Here is a 23,561-nt window from a genome sequence, read left to right on the forward strand (position 1 = left end):
GTGTCACTTCCTGGTGGCTGCAGTGCTTGGATGGAGGCTGGGTGCCCATTGTCAGAGGCAAGAGGGATCCCTCCTCGGGGTAGGAGATCAGCCGGAAGGAGCCCCAAGCTCCTTTTGGCTCCAAGAATCAGACTCCAAATATCAGTCTCAGATGGACATAATCACAGTCTTGAAGTCACTCGGCATGTCTTAATTTTGACTCCACATGCCATTTGCCCCATAGAGTGCAAAGGTGATTAACAACAACACAGCTGACATAGTGAGAAATGAAACTACTGGCTTGTGGTCAGTCAGAATCCACACAAGCACATCAGCCGCCATTCTAACTCGGAAAACTCTCGATGCCTTTTCTCACAACATGGGCAAAACAATGAGGTATTATATTACAATCATTTTATTTGGAGGTAAGCTTTCCTATACAGGTTTTGGAACTTCATCAGTTTGGATTTGATAAAGAATGCACCTCCATTACAAACTCCTCACTTGTACTGTTCAGTTTTTCTAAATACATTTAATCTGAGCTAAATGGTTACCTTTGTCCCTTATGTAAGCTAATCTATTGATTCTAGAACTGAACTTGAAAAGAGCAGGTGTATGGTTACTAAACATTTTTTTCCTGCGAATTTATAAACAAAAGAAATGGTTTCATGTTCAGCAAACTGTCACCTATGGTTATTTCTTGGACTTAGTGGATGAGGTTCTTTGTTCAAGAATGTGAAGTTTTCAAGAAACAAGCATATTTGAGGTGTTAAAGGAAGGCCTGAGGGCACCCACCAAGCGGGTGGAAATGAGTATTGCAAGATTGTCCTCAGAAGGTTACATGGTGACACCAACTCCCCCGTAAGCAGAACATAGTTCTGGAAAGTCACAATGAAGAGGCCAGATGACTCCAAGAATAGGACTCTGGGAAAATGACAGTCTTCGCATGCCCTAGTAAAGACCCTGCCAACCAGAAGGGGCAAGGTGCCCAGCCACTAAAGCAAAGGTGTAAAGGAGACTGAAAGCCAATGTTGGCAGGGCCCTATGAGCTGCCAAGGGTGGGTGGGCAGGCTGTGGAGCATGATGATGGTACATTTTTGAACCACCTACCTCTGACTTCAGGTCCCAGCTGATGACAGTTTGGCTTCTCAGGAAGTGGGCTCAAGGAGAGGATGTGGCAACTAGAGACAGAAGCGCATCTAGTATTCTTGGCTGCTACAAATCTCCCTGTAAACTAGTAAACTGCCCTTTTGGTTTTGTCCACCAATCCCTGTGAGATCATCTGACACATGTCTTCCCTGAGAGTTGGCCCACTGTCAACATTTATTCAAAGCTTCTTTCTGGGTCTATAAAGCAGAGAATCAGAACCAGCATGGAAGACCTCATCACCAAAGGGGTGTCACCCCTGGAGCCCTAAGCAGGTGGCTGTCCCAGGGAACAGTACTTATACCTAAGAACAGGCCCCTAGGGTGAAGAGAGGAGCTCTCAGTTCCTCCACGTTCCACCAAGGCAACACAGGGCGATTTGGCAACCCTTGGTAAATGTTCTAGCCTCAAGAAAGGAGCCCTTGCAAGCAGATCAAGGACACCACACTGCACTAAAACATTGGCCACAGCCTCAAGTAAAGATACAGGCAAAAAGATGAAAAGCAATTTACTTTTGGACCCAAAGGGAGCCCCACCTTAGCATGTTACGTACCAAGAAGTGAAAACCCATTCATTCTAGGAGAACATAAATCTCCATCAGACTTGAGCACCTACCCCCCTGAAAGCCCAGGGCTATCTCAGGATCTCTGCAGTCCTCCTATAACTGGACTTCCCTTCTCATCCCTGTTCCAGAGGGATGGATCAAATCACCCAGCAGTTGGTTGGAATCCAGTCTTCCCTTAATGGAATTCCTGAAAGGGATATACTAATGGCACATTCCATTCATTTTAGCCAGCCTGTCATTACAGGCACTCACCTTGTGAACTAATTAGGGAAACTAAGAGAAAGCAAACTTTAATTTGAGAAGGGTGTTCAAATGCATTTTTATAGCTTACAAGCAGACCAGTGAAGATAATTTGACTTGAATTCCTGGTTGGGTTTCAAAGGAGGAGAGGATATTCAATTCCATCAGTGTGTGACCATTTTGAGACACCAGCCTGATGAGAATAGTAAAGAAAATTCTCTAAAGCCCCAGATATGGTTACTTTTGTTTTCAACCTGCACTTCATCACCAGGTAATCTGGGGAAGCATATCTAGTATCTAAGACTCATGTCACCTGCTTGAGAGAAACCATGCCACACTCATCAGTGTGAGGGACTAGGACAACTAGAGCCTCTCCAATGGAATTGGAAATTCTTTAATGCATTATAGATGACAAAAGGTAACTGACATCCAAGCAGATAAACTAAAAGAAAAATAAGTCAGAGAACATTCTTGGTGATCCCGAATCATCTGGTAAAACAGATGAGGCACCTCCATACCATGGACAGTCTGGTGGTTCCTAGTCTCCTGGTAAACACTTGTTGATAACTGATCTTGGCTTGACACCCTGCAGACCCATCTTCTCTTCAATATTTCGATCTTGAGCATATCTCTGAACCTCATGTCAGTTTCCATGGGTAAAATGGGCAGAGTCCCTCCTGAATCAGTCCCGAAAGCCAAACAGACTGAAGAATTGCTTTTGTTTTAGTCAGTTACACCTGCAAACTGCTTGGATCCTCTTGGAGGTGCGGGGGAGGTAGTGACATGCAGAGTACTCCGAGTACTAGGTTTGTTTGTTGCGACCAATCACATCCTAATAAAAATGAGGCGCCTTTGTGAGTGGGCATTGAAAGCCAGAAAGCACTATCTAGTTATAAAGTCTCCTCCCTATCTCCATCATGTTCATCTAAGAACAATTTCATTATGTGGATTCTCTTCTTAAGAAGGAGTCATGTTAACATGTTTTCTACGTTACAGGAAGAAAAAGCTGCTTTCAAAAAATGTCACAAGGAAAGGTAGAGAAGAACAACTAAAGCAGAGTGTCCCAGTGTGTCTCCTGATGTAACAGTTTGTGTGGCAGCACTGAAGTCACTCTTGCTCCAAACCATTTGTCCCATCAACTTTTGCTCCGTGAGTGAATTCCTTGAGGAAAAGTAATTACTGTATCAGAAGCATGTGAAATTTTCCTTTGGGTTTACTTTTTCTCTTGAGAATCATTCCTTTCTGAATTATATTCTCTACTAGGAATCTATTATATGATCTAGTTTTTCCTCCAAAGACATCATTAATCATATGGTGAAAATGTAACTACAATTGAAAATTCCAGATGTATTGTTCAACGTCATATTCAATGCTCAGCAATCATCAGGCTCAAGAATTTTAAAGAATCAGCACCAGGCATCTCCTACTTAAAAATACTGCTATTGACAAAAGCTTTGAACAACCACTAAGAACTGGCAGAAATACCTTTCTTAAAGCTCCAGAAAAAATATTAAAGGACTGCAGTAACAGGGTGAGTGCTGAACCAGGAAAAAAGCTACTTAAAAGCACGAGGAGCTCCTGGTGCACTGGCTTGCCCCTCCCCAACCCTTCACCTGTTGGTGTAAAGCAAATATCAGAGAATCTGCAGGCTCATAGAGACAGAAGTTAGAGTACAGGCCATCAGGGGTGAGAGGAAGGAGCATTGGGGAGCTAATGCATAAAGGGTGTAGGGTTTCTGTTTGGGGAAATGGGGAATTTTTAGTACTGGAAGGTGGTGAGGGTACCAAAATTTTGTGAATGTGATTAATCCCACGGAATGGTGTGCTTGGGAGGGGTTGGGATGGAAAGATCTGTGTTGTCTTAAGTATTTCCACACTAAAAGAAAGAAAGAGAAACTAGAGAGATAATGACAATGAAAGGCAATACATGATCCTGGATGGAATCTCACAAGGGAGGAGAAAAGGTTCAAAGGGACATTATTGGGACATAGGAAAAAATTGAATATAGACTGTAATTGTATCAATGTTAAATTTCTTGAACTTGATAATTGCACTTAAGGTGGCTACGTACGTGAATATCCTTGCTCTTAGGAAACGTACATGGCAGCATTGTGTTCAAGGAGAACATTGTGTACAACCTATACTCAAGTGTTCAGAAGATAGATGATAGATAGATGATCGAATGATATGGAAAATGTGGTAAAATGTTAAAATTGGTGGATCTGGGTATCTTTAGGAGGGGGTTAGGAGCACGTTGAAGTTCTCTGAATGGGGGTTGTATTATTTTTGTAACTGTCCTGTAAGTTTAAAAGTATTCAAACTAAAGTTTGTTAAAAAATAATGCTATTGATTCACTCATCACTTTTCTTCTAAGGATTGTGAAGTTCTCTTTTCTCTGTCTTCCTTCTTTACAATAATTATGTAGGAGTTTACAAGGCCATTCTAGTCGCTCCCATACCTGATGTCAGGTTTGTGTCCTGGCACCACGTTCTGGGGGAAATGATGAGAGAAAAGGACTCTCCTGGAATTTATGCAGTGGTCCAGTCCCATTGCAACGGACAGAAATCTGGACAGCAGTCGGAACAGCTGAGGCCCAGCTTTGGCTGTGACCTGGAGCAATTGGCTTCCACCCTTGGACTCCTTTTTCCTTAAATACATGAAGGGTTTGGACCAAGTACCCTCAAAACCCCGTCAGCTCCTGTGTTCTGAGATGCTTCGCTCCTAACCAATGCCGCAGCATCCACCTGCAGTGTGATAATCATAATCAGCCCAGCGGGTTAACCTGAATTTTTAAAGAGTTCAAAAATCAGCTTGACACAGGCAAGAAAACTAAAATGATGAAAAAAGTAAGAGAAGCCTCTCCTAAACCTATGGTTGTCCTTGGAGTCACACAGAGAAAATGCTAGGTGTAACAGCTCCAAAGGAGAAACGGGGAAATGCAGACAGTGGCTGGGACTCGACTTCTCAGTTTAACCTGATCATTGATGCGGACTGAGAAGAACCACAGCTCTCAGAGGGGCTAAAACAGGAAGGGGAAGAACCCACGTTGAGGGGAAGAGGAGACAGACTTGAAGAACAAGCCAGAGCAAAAGCAGCCCAAGGTAGTGTACCCTGTCAGAAAAGTATAAGTAGAATTTATGTGTTACTGGACCCCAAAGGAACTCCAGCTGGGAAGCCCTGATAACTGGGTCCAGACTTAAAGTGTACTTTCATTCTTCATCCTGAGGGAGGCTATTAGTTGAGGAAATACGTTACCCAAGTTCAGAGTCAACTGGGGTTAGTGCCCAAGAGAGACCTGGTGACGAGATGGTGGTGAGCACTGAGAAGAGTTTTTGCAGCTAATTCCCCTCAACAGGGAAAATTCTAGGTTTCCCTGGCTGCTGCATCCAGCCTAATGGGGGAGCCAAGCCAGTAAGCAAGAGAAGACAGGGCCCTTGCTGGGCAACACAGCCTCCAGGAAGAGATCTGTGCTGGGCAGGGCGCCGCCACTGTGTCATACTCCACAGCATTTGAAACCTCTCACTAGCCCAGGAGCAGGGGCCAGCCCCTTACCCCTTCATGGCCTCAGTTTTCTTTGTATTCCTGGAGAAGGTAGACAGTGTTTTCCAACCTAAATGTATGCTGGGGCAAAAATCCATTTAATCCTCAACTGCAGGTGCCAGGAACAAAGAAAACTGGGACTCAAAGGGGAGGAGGGGAGAAGTTGGACACAGCTGCTGCTGCAGAGAAGGGGAAGCCAGGCAGCAAAACCATGCCTCACTTGTTGAGAAACCAGCAGCTGGGGTACACCAGACTGATCATGTCCATCATCCCCTGCAGCTCTAACCATCTCTGACTCATGGGCAGGTCCCCTGGCACCCATTTCCTACTCCTCCTTCCTGAGCCCACACAGGTTACTACAGGGCAAGTGCCTTATCTTGTGGCCACCTGGGCTGAGCAACCAAGATGGGCCAACAAGAATGGACAGCTATGGCCTCGTCCTCACAAATTAGTAGGCCATCACCTGTTTGTTAACTTTGACATTTAATGTGACTACTTTTAACACTCAGAGAATATAGGGTTTACATGTCAGGCACCTGACTAGGGAGTGATTTTCTTCACTTGTAAACACTGGCCAAGCCCTTGCTGTATGCCCGGCATTGTATGTTGGATTTCAAACCAAGATTCTGCTATAGTTTTCAAATGTTTACGTTTCAACGTTACAAACCACCACCTTCATTTTACCTATCCAGCATTTTCAACCATCACAACAGTGTCTCCATGGTCACACTTAACAGAGAGACGGAAATCATTCCATGTTGCTCACAGATTCAGCCCAATGAATAGATTTACAGACAAATCAAGTAAAACAAAACAAAGTCCTAATGATTTATTGGGAGCATTTTTCTGTAAAGCCTTTCATCAGGTTGAGAAAGAAAAAGCTGTAACTCTATATTGAAGTCTCAACAGGCTCAAACAAGTGGTCCCATCCCTGAGCCTGCCACAGAATTTCTTTCATAACAAAATATGCTGGCATACTCTGAAAATGTAAGTATCAGATAACAGTTCTATATAATCGGCCATTGAGAAGGTACAGGTTCAGTTCCTGGTTGTGCAAACACAGACATAAAATCATCCACAACCAATCTGGGCTTGCAGTTGCCAGAGACCAGTCTATCAAGAGTCTAAAGTTTGGTTACAACCAAGAGCAGAGTGCCCATGCCAAAGGTCTCGAAGGCTTGGGCTTCAAGAGAGTAGGAAAACAAAAGCAAGTACTAGGAGGAAAAGGAAGAAGAAATCAAAAATAAATAAAAATTATAAAGCACATCTTGGTTGTCAAAAAGAAAAAAAAGTAGAATCTAGATTTCAGTTCCAATAGTACCTGAGTCACTTAACATTGTTCAAAATGCCTTCCAAGATTTTTCAAGTTGCTTTAAAAGGATGCATTAGAATCAAGGGACCATCATTTCCAGGTAACGTCTAACGTCTTCTCTCCATCACCACCTGCCTCCCAACCCACCTGAAATACTTTTGGCCTGGTGACAGTTGCACGGTCCAGAAGACACGCAGAATGAGTTCTACAGGCTGGAAAAAGAAGTACCAACCCAGGGAGAACTGAAGTCTTCCCACTTTGAATAGATAGAGCTGGGAAAGGAAGCACCAAGTTGCTGAGAAAATGCAAAACTATAGTTGTCAACTGTCAATTCCCCGTAACATGTAGCAAGCTTGGGGCAAACTCCTGTACTTTTTAGAAGACCTCCCGAATTCCATCCCTCTCTGTTTCTTCAGTATTTATCTATATGGCTCATTTAGGACAGTTACTTTGTATTTATATTCCCCACTCACTCACCCACCCAACACCAACCACTTTCAAGATCCCTAATGTATTGGTTTCCAGAGAGGCCACTGGCTACTATTTTACACCTCAAACTCAGGAGGTAAGTAACACCTGTCTTCCACTTGATCTGATATGTTAAAACATGGTTCCCTCTTGAAAGACTAACCAACAGCATACGTGAGAGATGACAGAAACAAATTCACATTGACACTGACCAAATTCTGTGACATTCTGCATCTTTTCCAACAGCAGGTTATTTGTAATAACATCAGAGAACTTTAGAGTTACCGGAAACCTTAAGATCAACCAATTAAACCTGTTCATCTCCTACAATCTATTGATCATCTAACCAACCTGATCAACCTGAAATCATTTAATTCAACCTGTTGGAAATTGGGACCTAAAGCAGTTAAATAAATTGGCCATGGCAAAAACAGAGTTGAGATGAGAATCTTAGTCACCCAACTTGGGATGTGTCCCAGATAACCAGTTACTTCCTACACATTTCTTAATGAACAAAGCAGACTCCCACCCTACCTTTCTTCCTCCACCAGGGTCCTTCAGGAACGGAGTAGGAAAGGTCCTTGAATTCAATGTTCACTGCCGCCCTCCGAGGCAAGGAGGAGAAGCGCTGGGCCTCTGTGAGGTTGTTGTCCACTTTCTTCAGATGTCCATTCAGCAGGTCCGTCTCAGTGGCTTCCATGCCGCTGGAGACCACCTCGTCCACCGAGACGCACACCGACTTTGGCTCCGTCATCGCTGCAGAGTAACTGCTGGCATTCTAGAAAAGCAGGGAGGAAGCAACAAGATGGTATCAGCTGCATCCAGGAAAGGAGCGCCAGGAGGTTGGCCATCAGGTCCAGGGTCATTGGTTATTAACAGCAACACTTCTTAAACTCCAAGAGTGCCTCTGGCATGAGAAGAAAGATGGTTACCTAAAGGGAATGCTCATCTCTATCAGTCTTTTTTCCTTCTGTTAAAAAAAATGCTTATAATAAAATGCAAAAGCTATCTGCAGGTTTTCCTTTGGAGTCATAAATCTAATCACAAAAACTGTAATAAATGAATCATTTGCTCCAAGAAACCTCCAGCCACCATAAAAATTATCTATTTACAATCCACTCAGTGAAAAACTAGATATAGGGGCATGATATGACCTCCTAAAAATGTATATAACTGTAAGTTTTATTTAAAATCTGCTATTTTAATGTCTTCCTCATGTAATCTCCTAAAAATTCTCAAGAACAATAACCCCACTTGAGCTGCTGGGTTTTAAGGGGGTTGGGTTTTTTTATTTTACTTTTTAAATGTCCAAATCTCTTACAACTCTACTTTCTCACTCTATCTTCATAACAGCACTAAAATGTTGGAAAGACCGATATTTTTCTCTTATACAGATGAGGAAACAAGGGTGCAAACAATTTAAGGAATATGCTCCGAGTCCCATAGTCAGGTAAGTAGCAGAGGTGAAACCAAGAGTTTGAGTCATCAGAAAAGCAGATGTTCTCTCCTCTACATCATGAGGGGGTCTGGTATTTTGTAGCTACCATTGGCTTTTAAAGCTTCCATTGGGAGTCAATTGAGCTACAACAGATGTGCCAAGAACCAAAAGTATTTATGCAAAGAAAGGAATATCCTTTTTTAATGGCTTGGCAACCTTGAATAAATCAATATGTTCAGGTACCTCCAAAACACAGACGCACCCTGGGGTGAGTAAATGTTATGCTTTACTTCTTCCAGCTGCCTCTCGGGTCAAGAGAGAAGGTTCCAACCTTTCAAAAGTGTGAGCTTTCAGTGACGCTTCTCCATACTGTCGAAAGGTAGTCTGCCTCGCAGGGACAGCCCATTGGAGGGCCACCTATTGTAATTCAGGCTCCTTGACTCATCTGGGGACTGAGGAGACATTGCAGTGTTGGTTTGTCCTAAAGAGGAACCATCTAGTTCTGTTATATTCCCATAGGTTTATTAAGTATTCCTTACAGTTACTAGCTTTGATCATTTTTGCTTCTACTCTAAAACAAAAACAAAAACAGAATGGTTCATCCAGAAAAATCCCCACAAACTTGAGCAACTCAAATGGTCAAAGAGCAAAACCCCCGTTAGATCGTCCTGAGGGTACAGAGCTGTTTGATATAAAAGTTGGCAGTCTTTCCATCATGGTATTTAAGGGTTCAAAACTCTGCCACTGAACATGGAGATTTCAAACATTCGCAACATAAACAGGATGGGAAGAGGTGGGCACAGGGAATTCCCACTCTTTCGACGACTGAAAGCGTAGCTTTGCACTGTAAGAACAAAGACACACATACATGTACCCCCTCATAAGCATCCCCTATCTGAAAATCTTAACCTAATAAAAAATTAGCTCATTGACTATAACATTCTGTGGATAAAAATAAAGGTGCAGAGTAAAACTCTGACAGAATTAGGCTTGGTTTGCTGATTTCAACAAGTATGTGGAACGTTTCAGACAAAAACATAAGTCGGTTCATAAATTCCCGAAACAAAGTTAGGGAAGTTCCGTCTCCTCAGAGCCTTGGGGTCACACTGGCCCGGGCACCCGGAGAGAGGCTGCAGGATGAAGCGGCTGCACCCCTCGCCTGCCTGGGGGCCTCCTGTGCTGGGAAGTCTTGAGGAAATCGTAGGCAACCCTGCCCTAGCTCAGCCCGCTCCTGGCTTGGCAGAGGGGGAAAGAATGTGCAGCTTCAGCTCCAGCCTCCCCCAGAGCAGGGCCCTGTGCTGCTCCTTCACCGTCTCCCCTGCCCTTCCAGACCACATACCACTGTCACAGGTTTACAACCCACTAGGATGCCAAAGGACCCCTGGAAAGTGCCAACTGCTTCAGGAGGTGGAGGAGGGAGCAGTGGGTAATGATAATGAGCTCCAGGCCCAGTCCTCAAAATCCATTCTCATCCATGCCTTCCCACACAAAGGGAAAGGCAAAAAGTGCCGGTTCCATGCCCACATCCTGCTGGCAAACCCAGGCTCTACCTCGGGGGATCGCCAAAGGCTGTTAGAGGCTGGGGAGAGTGGTCCAGCCAGCTCCCCTCCACCTGTGGGCTCCCTCTACCTCCACCCCCAGCTGCCATGGACCTGCTCTCCAAGCGCCCACCACAGGCGTCTGACCCCTGGTGAACTGCAGGGATGGGCCGCTTCTTTCCTTTCTGAAGAAACCCACAAAAACGCAGGATGGATAACCATGGCCCCATACATCTACCGATTGTGGCAGATGTCAGACCTATATTTTGATGAGAGTCTGACTTTCCCCACCAGATTCTAAGCTTAACTATTCACTCACCCACTCATTCAACCATTCATTCAACAAACTGAGCACCAAATTAAGCCTGGGGTCAGGGTCAGACAGACAGACACAGCCTCCGGCCTCAGCAAACTCACGTTCAAGGTCAGACTCCAGGCCAGAGAGCAGGCAATTACACTTCAGTACAGCAGGGACTATGATAAGATGGCGCAGGGACCCGCAGAAGCCATCTAACCCAGAACAGACCCTGCGGCGGGGGAGCCAGGACGGGGTCTTTCTGCAGAAATGAAGTCTAAGCTGAGACGACCAAGGTGAGAGGGTTGGTGTGTGTGTGTGGAGGGGGCACGCGCTGGTTCATGTGCTCCACGACGGGAACAGCATTGCTAAGGCTCAGCGGCACGTGAGAGTGGTACAGCAGGATCTGAAAGAGGCTCAGGGGCTGGAGCATGATATGGTTGGGGGGTGGGTGGGAGGGGAGGGCTTTGGAGTAAGACGAGACCAGCGAGGCAAATAAGGCTCCCACGGTGGAAGGCCGGCGAACCTTGTCACGGGTTTGGACTTCATCTAGAGGTCTCTGAGGAATCAGGGAGAGATCTAGGGTTGGGAATAACAGGGCCAGATGTGCAGTTGGGGACAGGTCCCTACAGCACTGTGGAGTTGGGGGTGGGGGGTGGGGGGCTGCTGCAGTAGAGGGGTGATGGTGTCTCTAATCACCTGGCGGCAGCAGGATGGAGACCAGTGGACAGGCCAGTAGGACAAAGGGGGTGACTAAACTGATGGGGAGTGAGAGAGAGAGAGAGAAGTGGGAGTCAGGTACTCAGTATTTAAAGTATTAGATAACAACGCCTCCTGTACACCAGGTGAATGATTTTAAGCAATAGCTACTATGGACTCATCAATTCCAAGGCGCCTATTAAACTCCATTCTGTACGTATCCTACCCCTTCTTCTCCCCACATCCCTATAACCATCTCCATTTAGGGGAGCAGAGAGACTGCCTGACTTGCCCAAGATCTCACAGGCAGGGGTCCGGCCCCCAGGGCTTCTGTGTCTGTGCCCCCAAACTCCCACGCAGCCTCCTTAACTGCGGAAGGACAACTCGATTCCTGATCGGTGTTTGAACCTGGCTTAGCTTTCCATCGGCCTGGCTCGTCCTTGCCCCCGTTCACCACGGGAAACTCAGCAACAGATTTCGGATGTGACACGACCCCGCCCCCAAATCAATCGACACCACAGCAGGGTGCCCAGCTGCCCCCCCCCCCGTTCCTCCACGGGGCGCTGAATGCTCGCACCCCATTAATAAAATCACGAAACCCCACATGACACGAGGCAGAAGCCTGTCCCTCCAAAATGGACCAGCTCTCTGGAAAGACATCCTCAGATGAGTGCAGCTGGTAATGTAGGTTATGGCTCAGTTCTCCTCAGCCTCTGGGGCTCATTAAAAATAAAACAAAACCTCTTCCTGCCCCACTGTTTGCCTTTCATTTTTCTGCCTCCCTGTGTTACTGAGCTGTCTTGGATGCTCCCCCACCCCCTCCACACACAAAATTTGTACTGCAGAATAAAAGGTAAATAATAGTAAGTTCGTTTGTGGGTGCCGAGTGCTGAGGAGACCCTATTTGGGTTTTTCCTGGCTGCTGTTTGTGAGAATATTTTCCTAGGTGCTGAGCAGGGTGACCCCTAATTTCGTTTGGCAGACAGAGATGCCCCTTTACCGGGAGGGTCTTAAACAGTCACTAAGCCACTCCCAGGGCATTCTGAGACATGTTCCCTCTGTTTATTCCAGGGAAGCAGAGTTAGAGGAAGAAACTTTCTCCCTCAGCGTCCTGGGGAAGGAGGAAGGGGGAGGAGCAGGGAGCGGACCCAGGCACTGGGCATGCCACTCTTCCTCTCGCGTCTCTCGGTTCTCGCTGCCAGCCCAGTGCCCACCCAGACAGTGGTTGGGCAGTGGAGCCCTCCCTGGGACCTGGCAGCACGGGGCATGTGAGAGCAAAGCCACTGACCCAGAAGCTTCACGGCCACCACTCGGAAAATACCCCAAACACCACGCCTCTGAGAAGTGCAGATTCCATGTGGGGGTCACCCAAATGCTGACCTTCATCACCAATAACCCCCAGTGGCGGAACAGCTCCAAAGCCCACCATCTGACGGGAAAGGCGTGTCGCCCCTCGCAGCCCCGCTCGGGGATGCCCGGCCCCTTGCCCGGATGCTCCGTTCCTTGTCAGTGCACCTTCTCACACCTGACACCCTCGCCCCGGGGGCTGGGCCCAGAGCAGGAGGCACGGGAGGGCCAAGCTCAGCATCTCAGGTGTGTCTCACGGACTCTTTGTTCATGATTTGGATGGAGTTTTTTTAAATAGAAAAAAAATGCAAGATTTTCAGACAGGAAAACTATTTTCAAACAAAATAATGCTCCCTGAATAAACAAGCCCAGACTTTAGTGCCCCTATGTGACAAACTATATCAAACCACAACATAACTTGACCTAAAAGAACAATCTACATCTTAAAACAGTCGAATTCACTGTTTTTCCATATTTTACAAACCACCTTTGTATGTCTAAAAGGACCCAGCATCCACAAGCTTGGAAATCTTCTCTACCTACAACTAACAATAATCTCTCTTATTTTCCATGATCAACATAACTGAGATGTCCCAAATAGATGAACAAGCGTGAAAAGAATTCCCAAGGGAATGCGCAACCAGAAAAAAAGCAAATGGCATGCGGAGGAGATCGGCTTTTAAGTGTTCTTCATCGTCCCTCAAGTAGGAAGCGGAGCTGTCGGGGCAGAGAGCGCTGGCACAGATGGAAGCTGGCTTCCGAGTCCCCCTACCACAGGGTCTCCCTCCTCTACCAATGACTTGACGTGTCTGCCAACCCCGTTCTATCGGTTTACACAAAATCATTATATAATGAGCTGGCAGGTTCGGTGTGTGCTACAGTAACCTGTTTGGAATCATAGGATGCAGTTGTCAGAACGGAGCATGCGCAGAAACCGGGCTACTTTTTTTTTCTCTCGAGCTCAAGGCAAGAGGTAACTGTCGGTCAAATCCTGCTGAGCCCAGCTGACTTCAAATACAGGATGCTAAAAATGAAATAAGGGGCGGGGTGGGGGTGAACCCCCAGTGCGTGCTATGCGCTGTGGGTTTACAGCCCGTGGGAAGTAACTAGCAGCGTAGTAAATACATGGATAGATGGCGGATAGAGGGTGGATGAATGGATAGGGGCTACGGGTGGGAAAACGGAATACTTTCTTTTCCTGCTTCAGATGACCTAAAATCAAGTCCACAGTTACCAACTGCAATGCTGATTTGCTAGGCATAGAAACCAAAGCGCCCCAGGGTGGCATGGGGTGGGGACGGGTCGGCGGGGATTGACAATGAAGCAAGCCGGCTTAGTTCTCTCCTTTTTGCTAACATGAGTTGATGGAGATGCTACAAAGGAGCAAGAGGTGTCTCTTGCCCATCGCTTGGGAAAGCACTTGCAGTCACTGTGTCTAGCAAAGAATTCGCCCGTCTCCCGTCGCCCTCTCCGGAGCTGGCACCCTCGGGAGACGGGAAACGCGCGCTTCTGTGCCCACCGGGTCTGTCTCTCCAGGTGCAGAAGGGCTGAGGTTGGGAACCCAGGCTCGCCCCTCGCCAGCCTCCCCGGGGACTCGTCGCCCTCTCCCCACTAGGTTCGGGCGAGGCTGTCCCCGGGGGGCGCAGGGGGAGCGCAGGCTCCGGCTCTCAGGGAGCAGCTCCCTCTTTTGTTCTCCCAGACCTTGCCGGGCGCTCCAGAGGCTCGCACGGAATCCCTGCTGCCCGAGCGCCGGGCCGCGCGCGCCGGCGGCGGGATAGTGACCCTCCCTAGCGTCCAGGACCCCCGCCCCTCGCCCGGAGGCGGACAGGGTCACGGGCTTCTGCCCACTTGTGGGGCTGCCTCCCGCCCCACTCGTGGCCCCTCCGCCTTCCCCGCGTCCTCGGCGGGTCCGAGGAGCATCCCGGACGCCAGGTGGCCGGGGCAGGGGGCATCGCAGCCGGCGCCTCTCCGGGGGGGACCTTCGGTCAGCGCCCCGAGGACGCGCTCCCGGGAGCGACGGAGCGAGGACGGAGAGGGCTCAGCGTGCGGGTCTCTGCGTGTTTCCTGCTCGCGGGTAAAGAGAGCCGGAGCCCTGCGGGCGAAGGATGGGCTCACTCACCATGGCGGTGCCGACCGAGAAGGCGGCCATCAGACAGGCCATGCCCCGGGGGCGCGGCGGCGATGGTGGCGGCGGGGACGAGGCTGCGGGCGGCGGGGACGCGGCGGCGGGAACGAGGCTGCGGGGACGCGGCTGTGCTCGCGGGCTCCTCTGTGCGCCTGGCTGCGGCTCCAGCTCCGCTCCGCTCCGCTCCGGCCCCGCCCCCGGCCCCGCCCCCGGCCCGCGCGCAGGGGGCGGGGCCTCCGGGCAGGTGTGCGAGCGGGTGCTTTGCTCCAGCCGGGGGCTGCTCATCAGTTCCCCCGCCAGGCTCCGGAGAGCCTTCGGGGCTGGAGCCCATCCGCCCTCGTCCCGAGTCTCCCATCCGCAGGGGCCTGGCTGGCGCCGTCGGTCCCCCAGATCGGGCGTCCCCCGGAGTTCGAGCCTGCGGGGGGCTCCCGGCAGACAGGGGCGTCCCCATCGCTCCACCCCAAATCCAGGTTGGCCAGGCTGGGTGAACAGGGCTCGAGGGGGCGGCCTGGAGGGAGCGGCCTGGAGGGAGCGCGGAGGGTAGAGGCTTGCTTGTTTTCTCGTTTTCCTTTTGAGTTCTTGGGGCCTCTGCCAGGAAGGACCTTGAGGCCTCACTGCTGCGGGGACAGGAAAAGAAGGTGGTCCTCCCACGCGTCCCGCCCCCCACGACAGCTGAGCCAGGGCCGCCTTGGGGTGATCCCCTCATGAGGCGACGCGCCCACGCCTCCATGCAACATTCGCTGCGGGCCAGACGCGGTGCTAAGTCCCGGGGAAAAGGGGGTGCTGGGTAAAGGAGCCCGGGCTTCTGCGCCCTCCGCCCCCCTACAGAAAGGAAAGGCTGGTTTTTACAACGCGGTGTTCCCAGGGCCTGGCAGCTGTGTTCCCTGTGAACTAACAGGGAAGGAGACTCGGGGAGCCCCCTCACTTGGCCCCCTATTGGAATAGCAGGTGCCTGGGATCTGCTGAAGGCCCCACGTGTCTTGTCATTGGTGATAAGTGGGACTGGTTTCTAGCAGCCACGGCAACAAGGCATTCTTTACCCTGGCTCAAATGCTCATGCTTTGGTTGAGTCCTTTGCCTGTCGGACAAACAGGAATGTGTCCCCCCAGCATCCCCACCACACCTGGGCTGCGGGAAGCCTGTCTCTTCCTCCTCATGCTAGAGACAGAGAGGAGGCAGGGGTTTCCCGCCAGGCAGGTGGCCTTCACATCCACAGCCCGGTGACCCCCTGGCATCGAAGGAGGGAAATGGGGAAGGATGGAGCCGAGAGCTTTCAATGAATAGTTCCACCTGAGGAGTCAGGAAATCACCTCTATTTCACCCTTGGCTGTGGCGATCTGACGGCTGTACTTCCAGGCACCGCTCTCCGGACACCAGGCCCAGGGGGGCCTGTAGTGCCCTAAAAATACCAAACAGGGAGGCCAACGAAGCCCAAGTGTTCTGGAAAGATGATTCAAATCCACAAGCCTCCTGGGGAGAGTTTGGGCCACAGGGCAGAAGGAAAACGTGCCCTGCTTCTCGGGATGGGATCAGTCCCCAGCCCGGCCATGCTGCCACTGGCTCCAGGGGCAGGTGGGACACAAAGCCGGAGAGGAGGCCACGCACCGCGGGCTGGCCGGGGATTCTCTGTGAGAGTCTCCCCAGACCCTTCCCGGCAATGTGACCCGAGCACAGGGCCATGCACCACACTTCATGGAATGTGTCCAGAATTTCCTTCCGGAATCCACCGCCCCACTTCCTCCCACCCCCTCCCCCTGAGTTCTCCACTCTGTGTTTTGTGCAGGATTGATCAGCCTTCAGCTCAAGGGTAGGACGACTGGCTCCAGCTAATCCATGTCACCACCCAACCCGTCCTCGAGTTGGCTCAGGAGCTGGAGCCAGAGAGACGAGAGGTGAAGCTCGCCGGACACCTGGGAGCAGCCGGGTGACCAGCGTGGAGCCAGAGGAGGGAGTGGACATCGCCGGGGGTGCAGAGGGCAGACGGCGATGAGCTGCTGGGTTTTCTGTCATAAGGCACTGAGACTCCTCACTGATACACCTGTCCAAGAGGAAATAATAAGCTTCACCACGTGGGGCCATTGGGGAGCGAGTCCGTGTCCTGCGGCTGCTGTAACAAGGAAATGTAAAGCCTGGGGGTGGGGTGGGGCTTAAAACGACAGACGTTTATGGTCTCGCAGTTCTGGAGAACAACAGTCCAAGGGCAGGGCTCCTTCTGGAACCTGCAGTGCAGGTGACTTCCCAGCCACTTTCAGCTTCGGGTGGCAGCCATGTTTGGCGTTACTTGGCTTGAAGCTGCAGCTCTTCGCTCTCTGCCTCTGTCTCATGTGGCCTTCTCCCCTCCATGTCTTCTCTCCCCTTGTAAGGACACCAGACTTACAGGGTTGAGGACCCAACTACTCCCCCATGACCTCACCTTAACCAATCCCAAACAGGACCCCAGGCACGGGGCCAGGGCTTGGAAGGTGCACCTGTCTTTGTGCAGGATATAGTCCAGCCCACTCCAGGGAGTAAGTGGCGTCAGGCATGGAAGGCACTTCCAGGTGTTTCACACGGAGCAGGGGCTCCAGCTCTAGTCTCCTGATGCCATCCTCCCGTGCCGGATAGGGGATAAGAAAATGAGAGAGTAGGATGCATCTGTGGGGTTTGCATCAGGACTCTTGGTTGTCAGCGATAGAAACCCAAGTCCAGCTGGCATCAGCTAAAAGGGAGTGCATCGTCTTAGGTAAAGGAAGTGTGCTCCACTGGGGTCAAAGACCCACGCCACATCCTTGGCCCTGGTTTCTTGTTCTCTCTGTGGTTCATCTGCTGGCTGTCCTCAGACAGGCCGGGTCCCCACAGCCCTCCCAGCAGCTCCAGGCTTGCATCCCAGCAGCGGGCAGCCAACCACTCTGCCCTGAAGTGGGAGGAGTGGGTGGGCAAAACATGGACTCGGTCAAATGGCTCAAACAGACGGCCAGACAGGTCAGCCCCCACGGAACCATGTGCAAGCCCTCCACCAAGGCCAACTGGAGGCACTCCGAGCGGAAGAGTGGAGCCAAGCAAGCACAAGAGGGCCTCCTCATGGAACTGTCCAGTCCAGATCCCATCTGGAAATTTCTGCAAAGACAGCACTGACCTGTTGTTGGCCAGGCTGGGCTTGAGTTCTGGCTCGGAGCTGCTTTCTCGTCAACAGGCAGCCATTGCATCATTAAGTAGTCGACATTTTTAGCCAGCTGTTCCTGGGCCTGATGGGGCACCCTGTCCCTCTGACCATGCTGGGCTCTGGAGCCCACTCCTCCACATGGCAGGCCCCCAGCTATTCAATAGTGGTGCCATGTTCCTTTCCAGGCCTTCTCTTTCCTGGAGCAAATATCCCCAGTCTCTTGGAAGTCTCTCTGACATCCCTTCGTGGAAGATGCCCTTCATCCAGCTTACCCTTCCCGGGATGAGTTTCAGGTTGCCGATGTTCCTTGAAAACTGTGGGGTGAAAGCTGACCCCCCTGTGTGTCTGACCGGGTCAGGGCAGAGCAGGGAGGGTTGGTCAGCGCCCTTGATCTGATGCTCCACCTCTACTGACACAGCACAAGCTGGCATCACCTTGTTGAATCATACTGAAGTCTCAGCCAATTCAAAACCGAGGTCTTCATAAAGAGAACCGCTATTCCGTCCGGCCTCCCCATCACATACAAGTTCACTTGGTGTTTAGCACCTCTCTTCAGGCTTCACATTGTCTCTTTGAAGCTAATTTCTGGTTGCTCCGTCCTCCCTGCCTGGGCACTGGCTGGTCCCTGTACTCCCTCCCCTGGCCGTTGAGTGCCTTCCTCACTCGAACCCTCGGTGAGGGTTGAACAGGACAGGCTCAACCCTGCTGCCAACCACCAGGGTTTTGCTGTCCACAGATCCATGAACTGATATTTTGGGGGCAAATAGATTAGTCAACCGAATCACCAAATGACTGAATTGACTTTCCTTATAATTATGTAGTTTCAGTCAACTGGTTTGCATTTTATCCCCCAAAATCCCATTTTAAGGAATGTCCAGTTTATCTCTACTGGGGCTCCCAGCTGCTGAGGCTAGAAAATGAGGGGAAGTAGGGGGACCCTGAGGACTCGTTGTTCAGCACGAGGACCAACACTTAGTAGCTGGCACGGTGGGGTGTACCCATAAATCAGACATCCCAGTGGACTTGCTGTGGGGCTGCAGATTGACCAGGGTGAGCTTTTACAGCTAGCTGGCCGTCAGGGAGTGAGGCTGGCTTAGTGTCTTGGAGTCCTCCCATCCCTGGAGGTTCCTAAGGTCTCTGGATTCCTCTAGAGAATCCTTTGGGGATACTCCCATAGCTTTCCAGCTGTCTCCCTTCCAGCAGGCTAAGAAGAATTGTAAGGAATGCTTGCTTCCTTACTCAGCCCTCCTAGAGTTTGGGTGGTTTGGCTTTCAACAGGTGGCCTGGGAGCGTTCTTTGATTAGAGGGTGGACCAGCTCTGGATTCTTCTCAGCCAACTTCCCACTCAAGGCCGAAGATTTCGGCCACACACTCAGCAGACACACTGAGAGTGCCTACTTGGTTCTGGGAGTAGAGTGGACAGAACAAAAAGCCCTGGTTCGGGAGACAGAAAATACAGAAGTCAACAAGCCGTGGTATCTCCTCGGAGAAAAAGACAGCCAGGGGAGGGGGACAGAGAGTGACAGGGAAAGATTTGAAATGGAATCTCCAATACAGGCTTGCTCCAGAAGCCCACCATATTTTAGGGGTAATTCTTTGCTTAGGCCAGAGGAACTCTTGTCATGTTGATCCCGGAGATCCAGGCTGAGGCGGACTGGGGACCTGCCCTTCCAGATCAGTTTCTATGTGCCTGCCTTAGGGACCCACCCTCTGCAGCCCCCCGCCCCAAACTGCCTCTCCCCAGGGCAAGGCCGTGACAGTCTGTGCACCCTGTAACTTCCTATTTATGTTGCTCACTGCTCGTTACTCCCCCTAGCATGGTTGTTCCATGTGGGCAGGACTTTGTCCACTGACGGGTCCCCGGCACCCAGAGCAGGGCCTGGGTGAGGCTTCTGTTCTGGCTTCTCAAGCCATTAAGGTGATGCACCCAGACCCACCCCAGCTCCGTGGTCCCCAGCCCAGGCTGTTTGCAGGTGCACACAGCTTCCCAGGGGAGAGGGGCCTCCCGCCAGCCATGCCCTTACCTCCCAGCATGGCCAGGGAACACCTCGCCCATTTTACAAGTCTCCATTTCACGGAGGAAAACACAACACTAAAGGAGAAGGCTGCCCATCCCACCCCCCAAGTCCAGTCCCTGCCAGGGTGACTGCTGCCTCGTGGCAACATGGAATTTCTTTCTCTAAAGACTCAACCAAATTAGGGGCTGAGGGAGGGGATGTGTTTGTTTGATTTTTACAATGCAGAGCTCAGACTCTGAAGGTAAAAGCTTCCAGCCAAATAAGAGCAGAATACAGCACCGTGGCAGCCAGGAGGAATGAGGAGCCGTTGTGTCCGGGGAGGAGCTCATCCCCTGGCTGATGCCGAGAGGTGGAAGGGAACCTGGGGAGGGAGGGAGGGAGGCTGGGCCGAGCCCCCCTCTGCTGGACCCCAGGCCAAGGCAACCGCTGTGAACAGCACCTGCTCCTTAGCGGGGGAGGCCCCGGCTGGCTCCACCTGGGCCAGGCCTGGACACCTGCCTCCTGCTCAGACCTGCACAGGTGGGTTCTTCTCTGATCCTTCCACATGGGGTCAGCAGAAAATCAAGGGCCACTGGCCCTTTTCTACCTGTGTTCACTCAGGAACTGTGGCTTCCATTAGAGAGAGAGGGAGAGGGAGGGAGACGAGAAGGAGGAGGAGGAGAAGGGAAGGAGGGAAGGAAAAGCAAGTACCTTAACAGATAAGAATAGGGGCAAAGGCCTCTCTCTCTCTAACTGAGCCATCTCGATAGGTGAACTCGCTGCCCTCCCCCCTACATGGGACCCGACTCCCGGAGTTGTAAATCTCCCTGGCAACGCAGAGTATGACTCCCGGGGATGAATGTGGACCCGGCATCGTGGGACTGAGAGTATCTTCTTGACCAAAAGGGGGATGCAAAATGAGACGAAATAGTTTCAGTGGCTGAGAGATTTCAAATGGAGTCGAGAGGTCACTCTGGTGGACATTCTTATGCACTATATAGATAACATGTCTTAGGTTTTAATGTATTGTAATAGCTAGAAGTAAATACCTGAAACTACCAAACTCCAACCCAGCAGTCTGGACTCCTGAAGACAATTATATAATAATGTAGATTGTGAGAATTATGTTAAGTTTAGCTTTCACACAGGACAGGTGTGCCTAGCAAGGTGGGGCACTTAAGGAATTGGTAGAAGGTTAAAAAGACAAACTGTAATCCAAGTCAGTCCCCCTGCTTATCCGCCCACTATCCACAGTCAGTCCCCCTGCTTATCTGCCCACTATCTACTATCCTTGCAGGTGGAGCCTCAGAATAGAGGTTCTCAAAATAGCCTCATAACTTGTTACCAAACTAGCCCAAACTGGCTCTAAAGAGGCCTGGGCATACCCCTTATAGTCAGGGGTGGGGATTTGTTCCAACAGGTTCCTAATGTTGCAAATTTGCACAGGAAACATATTTCAAATGTTTCCAATTTGGGCGGGCTAGTTAGGCTTGTTGAATAAAATGTAACCTCTGAAGTATCCAGCCAATGGAGAAACAGGGGAGGGACTTGTGATTAGGTTTAGGGAATAAATACTGCTGAATCTATTGTTGTGCGCGCCAACCCGTACAATTTGGTTGGGCCTGTTCTTGCAAGATCGTGAATAAATTCTTTTCTTCTCCACAATCGGGTGAGCGTTTATTCCTTTTTAGGAATAGTGCTTGTTTCTCACAGATTACAAGGGGTGACAGTGTGATTGTGAAGACCTTGTGGATCACACCCCCTTTATCTAGTGTATGGATGAGTAGAAAAATGGGGATAAAAACTAAAGGACAAATGGGGTAGGATGAGGGGATGATTTGGGTGTTCTTTTTTCACTTTTATTTTTTATTCTTGTTCTGGTTCTTTCTGATGTAAGGAAAATGTTCAGAGATAGATTGTGGTGATGAGCACATAACTATGTTATCATACTGTGGACAGTGGATTGTATACCATGGATGATTGTATGGTGTGTGAATGCATTTCAATAAAACTGAATTTAATAAAAAAAAAAAAAAAAAAAAAGAATAGGGGCAAAGGAAAACCAGCCTCAGCCCTTGTTGGGAAAGGGTGAGAAAGGGGAGAAAACAGATAAAATGTGTCAAAGGGAAAGTGGCAGCGGACGGCTGGGCACGTATACCCAATGGGAACTCTTATTTGCTTCATTTTAAAAAAGCAGATTTTTTAATTGTCACATTTGCTTGATTCCTATTTGCTGGCTGCCTTGCCTTAAACAGTATCTGTCTCCAACCTACAGCCCCCCACCCCACCCCGCCCCCATCACACCCCACAGAGCTGGCAGGAGCCTCGGAGCCGAACCAGCGGCCTGGACACACACACACACACACACACACACACACACACACACACACACACACACACACACACACACACACACGGCCTGTCTGGGGGTCCCAGACAAAGGAGGAGGAGTAGATGGGAAGAGAGAGCCAGGAGGGGTGTGCAGGGCCTAGCCGGGCAGAGGGGAACTGCCCAGAAGGCTGGGGTGGAAAGATGAGCTCAAAGAGAATGTTTGCAGGGGAAAAGAAAAACCAGCTAAGGATCTCATAAAGTTAAGTATCACAACCGGATGTAACAAATGTAACAAAGCGTGGCTCAGAAAGATCCAGGAAAACATCTCTTCAGGCAAATGAAAGAGCAAATATCTGGCAATGGGATGACCTTCAAAATTGAAGATTAGAATGAAAATTTCAGAGGCAGACACCAGAGAGCTCCCGGAGCCCTCCTTCCCACACGTAATTTGAAGTCTTCTGTCCGTCCCCCCTGTAAAAGGTCCCGGCTAGGAAATACTGGTAACCTGGGGGCCGCCGGGTGTCCTGTGGATCTTCCCAACCCCGCCTCCATGCACTCAACTCCCCCCCACCACCCAGAACAGGCCAGAACATTCCTTCCTTCCGGTGTGTCCATCAGAGCTCTCCCTGGGGCGTCCCGGACCCTGGAGGGAGACGGTCGCTTTCCCTTTGGGGGCTGACAAGCCGTATGGGGTCCTTCTGGCCCTAGGAGTGTGGCTGAGAGTGGAGAGAGCGGCCTGTGGAGGGCAGTGGAGCTGGGAGACGGAGAAAGCAGCCAGGCCGTCATGGCCCCAGCTCCTGGATCGGGGCGTCCTGAGTTTGAGTTTGTTGTTGGCCCTTCCAGAGAGGCTGGGCAGCAGGTGGGGCGGCACTGACCCAGCAGGACCCCAGGGTGGGTCCTCGCTGCTGGGTGCCTTCGTGCCCCCGGAGTGCGCAGGCCATGAGTGTGTCCACCTCCTAGGATTGTTTTGAGGTTTGAATAAGCCCATGTCTGAAAATCCTTAGAACGGCGCCCATCTATAAATGCTGGTCGGTGTTTTCCTTCCCTGTGGGGGCCGGCCCTGTCCCTCCAGTCTTGAAGCAGCTGAGATCCCCTCATTAGGACACTCAGCTGACGGAGGAGCTAGACGTCAGGGCTGAGCCCGGTTCATGAGAAAACCCTCGCCAGTAGCTTGGATAGATCCACCTTCTCGCCGTTTGTGGCCCCCTGCTCGGCTGCTCCCCAGGGAGGTTACAAATCCCAGGGTCCTTCTAGGATTTCCTTGTCCCAGGCATCCCTCGTAGCCTGACACCCAGCCAGGGGAGGGGCTTAATGAAAACCGTCCCTCTGTCCGGACAGCCTCTGACACTTGGGAAGCACTGTAACCTGAGGACCCCTGGGATCCCTGCAGCTGGGGGGCAG

At 50.5% G+C, this 23,561-nt stretch overlaps 1 protein-coding gene across 3 annotated transcripts in view; it reads right to left on the reverse strand.

Moving 5' to 3' along the window:
- ABCG1 (ATP binding cassette subfamily G member 1) overlaps positions 1 to 23,561 on the reverse strand; it is an 89,260-nt gene that overhangs the window by 62,047 nt on the left and 3,652 nt on the right. For 2 of the 3 annotated variants that reach the window (XM_037831385.1, XM_037831377.1), the window contains exons 1-2: positions 14,685 to 14,853; positions 7,783 to 8,026 (exon numbers count right to left, since the gene is read on the reverse strand). In XM_037831385.1, the coding sequence (XP_037687313.1) occupies positions 7,783 to 8,026; positions 14,685 to 14,726 (286 nt within the window). In that variant the 5' untranslated portion in view covers positions 14,727 to 14,853. Of the gene's footprint in view, positions 1 to 7,782; positions 8,027 to 14,684; positions 14,854 to 23,561 lie in introns of those variants that run through there. The other variant, XM_037831395.1, reaches the window with a different exon arrangement.

Source organism: Choloepus didactylus, chromosome 1 (assembly GCF_015220235.1).
Source record: "Choloepus didactylus isolate mChoDid1 chromosome 1, mChoDid1.pri, whole genome shotgun sequence".
NCBI classification, from domain to species: domain Eukaryota; kingdom Metazoa; phylum Chordata; class Mammalia; order Pilosa; family Megalonychidae; genus Choloepus; species Choloepus didactylus.